This window comes from Octopus bimaculoides, chromosome 2, assembly GCF_001194135.2.
Source record: "Octopus bimaculoides isolate UCB-OBI-ISO-001 chromosome 2, ASM119413v2, whole genome shotgun sequence".
NCBI classification, from domain to species: Eukaryota; Metazoa; Mollusca; class Cephalopoda; order Octopoda; family Octopodidae; genus Octopus; species Octopus bimaculoides.
Window position 1 is genome coordinate 96953539 of NC_068982.1, and position 1641 is coordinate 96955179.

General features: G+C 33.6%; 1 protein-coding gene across 3 annotated transcripts in view; it reads right to left on the minus strand.

Moving 5' to 3' along the window:
• The window catches only part of LOC106869110 (bridging integrator 3), a 24859-nt gene that overhangs the window by 22792 nt on the left and 426 nt on the right, over positions 1 to 1641 (minus strand). Inside the window, exons 1-2 of one of the 3 annotated variants that reach the window (XM_014914654.2) lie at positions 1202 to 1337; positions 856 to 1075 (exon numbers count right to left, since the gene is read on the minus strand). In XM_014914654.2, coding sequence (XP_014770140.1) covers positions 856 to 863 — 8 coding nt within the window. In that variant the 5' untranslated portion in view covers positions 864 to 1075; positions 1202 to 1337. Of the gene's footprint in view, positions 1 to 855; positions 1076 to 1201; positions 1338 to 1641 lie in introns of those variants that run through there. The other 2 variants (XM_052978493.1, XM_014914655.2) reach the window with 2 other exon arrangements.

Here is a 1641-nt window from a genome sequence, read left to right on the forward strand (position 1 = left end):
TATATATATATATATATGTCTATGTACCTGAAGATATGTAAAAATTACTAATTGATCGTGTCTTCATTTCTGTCCGTCGTCCTGACAAACACAACAGTACAATAGTACTTTCACTTACATCTGAATTTCGTGGCAACGCTAACCCATTCTTTAATAAAGAGAAATTCGCATAACTGTAGCTGCCCATGTGTGTGTGTATTATGAAATGATAGAAAAACAGTGGATGTTTAATTCAGTTAATCTCTGTCGATATAGTTTACAGTAATTCATTAACTATATGTATTTACAACTCGTGCCCACTAGTAAAATGAATAACCAACATAAAGGCATCTCAGCTGAAATGAAAACGAAAAAAGCTAAAGTGCTCTTTATCACTTTTGACAAGTACTGGAATATTTCTGAAACACACAGTACCATTTCGTTTGGGCTAGGGTTAAAATAAGTCAAGATGTATAATAAACAGGTATGAAATTATGTATACACATAATTATAAATCTTTATATACATCATATACAAATAAAATATACGTGAAAACCTATTTTCATAAGTTTTCATTTTGTCAATGAAGCTAATCCTTACTTTTTTTTTTATTCTGAAGGTCCAATAAATAACATCGATGTCACCTTAATGAACGAAAGCCAGTGCATTTCCTACAGGAAAAGAGCAAGGAAGAGGAAAATTCGAAATATATTTTCCCCTTCCGTATGACAAACCAATTTAGGTTCTAGTATTTAGGTAGGCGTTACAATATTACGAGTATTTTGCTTTGTTTTTTTTTTCTTATTTAATGTGAAATGAATAGTTATAAAACGATTTAATTGCTATAACATAATACAGAATAAATAAAATATTTACTTGCTCATTTTCTGGTATTATATCCCCAACCACATCAATTGACGATGTTAATGGATAGATAACTCTTCTGCCAATGGTTCTGGGAGGGAGGTACGCGTACCTATCATCTTTAATTGATATTCCGCGTTACTGTTTCAAACATCTGGCAAAACCTAAACGTCACAAAATTCTCTGCGTTCCTCTTTCTTTCCTTTTTTCTTTGTCAGAACCAATCAAATGCCTGAAGAAACAAAGAAACAATTCACCATTACGAACGAAGTATAACCCCCACCCAACCGTACCAAATATCTATTTTGTATTTATACCATTGGAGTTAACAAAAAAGAAAACCGAAAAACAACTATACATTCTGGATAGGATGGAGCTGGTAGCAACTTAGGCACTATCATGCTATTAGCTGTCAGAAGTGAAAGTGCTCACTGCTAGTGAAGTATCTGTCTGTCTGCCTGCATGCCTGTTGCTGGCCTGTCGATTCTTTCGGTTAAGTTTATTATGAACATCTATAACGGTGTGAAGCATTAAAAACTCAATTTGAAATATTTATGCAGGGAAAAGGGTTAAAAAATATTAGCAAGTACAGGAGACAGTTATGTTTCAGTATGATTATGATCTCATCAGCGGACTTTGTCATTCATATTTCCAGTCAGAGTATCTGCTAGATACTGGAATCGATTTAGTTGATTATATTTCTCGATTCAAACCTATCTGATTAAATCAACAATACGATTCTCACATACACACGGTTGTGTGTGTGTGTGTGTGTGTGTGTGTGTGTGTGTGTGTGTG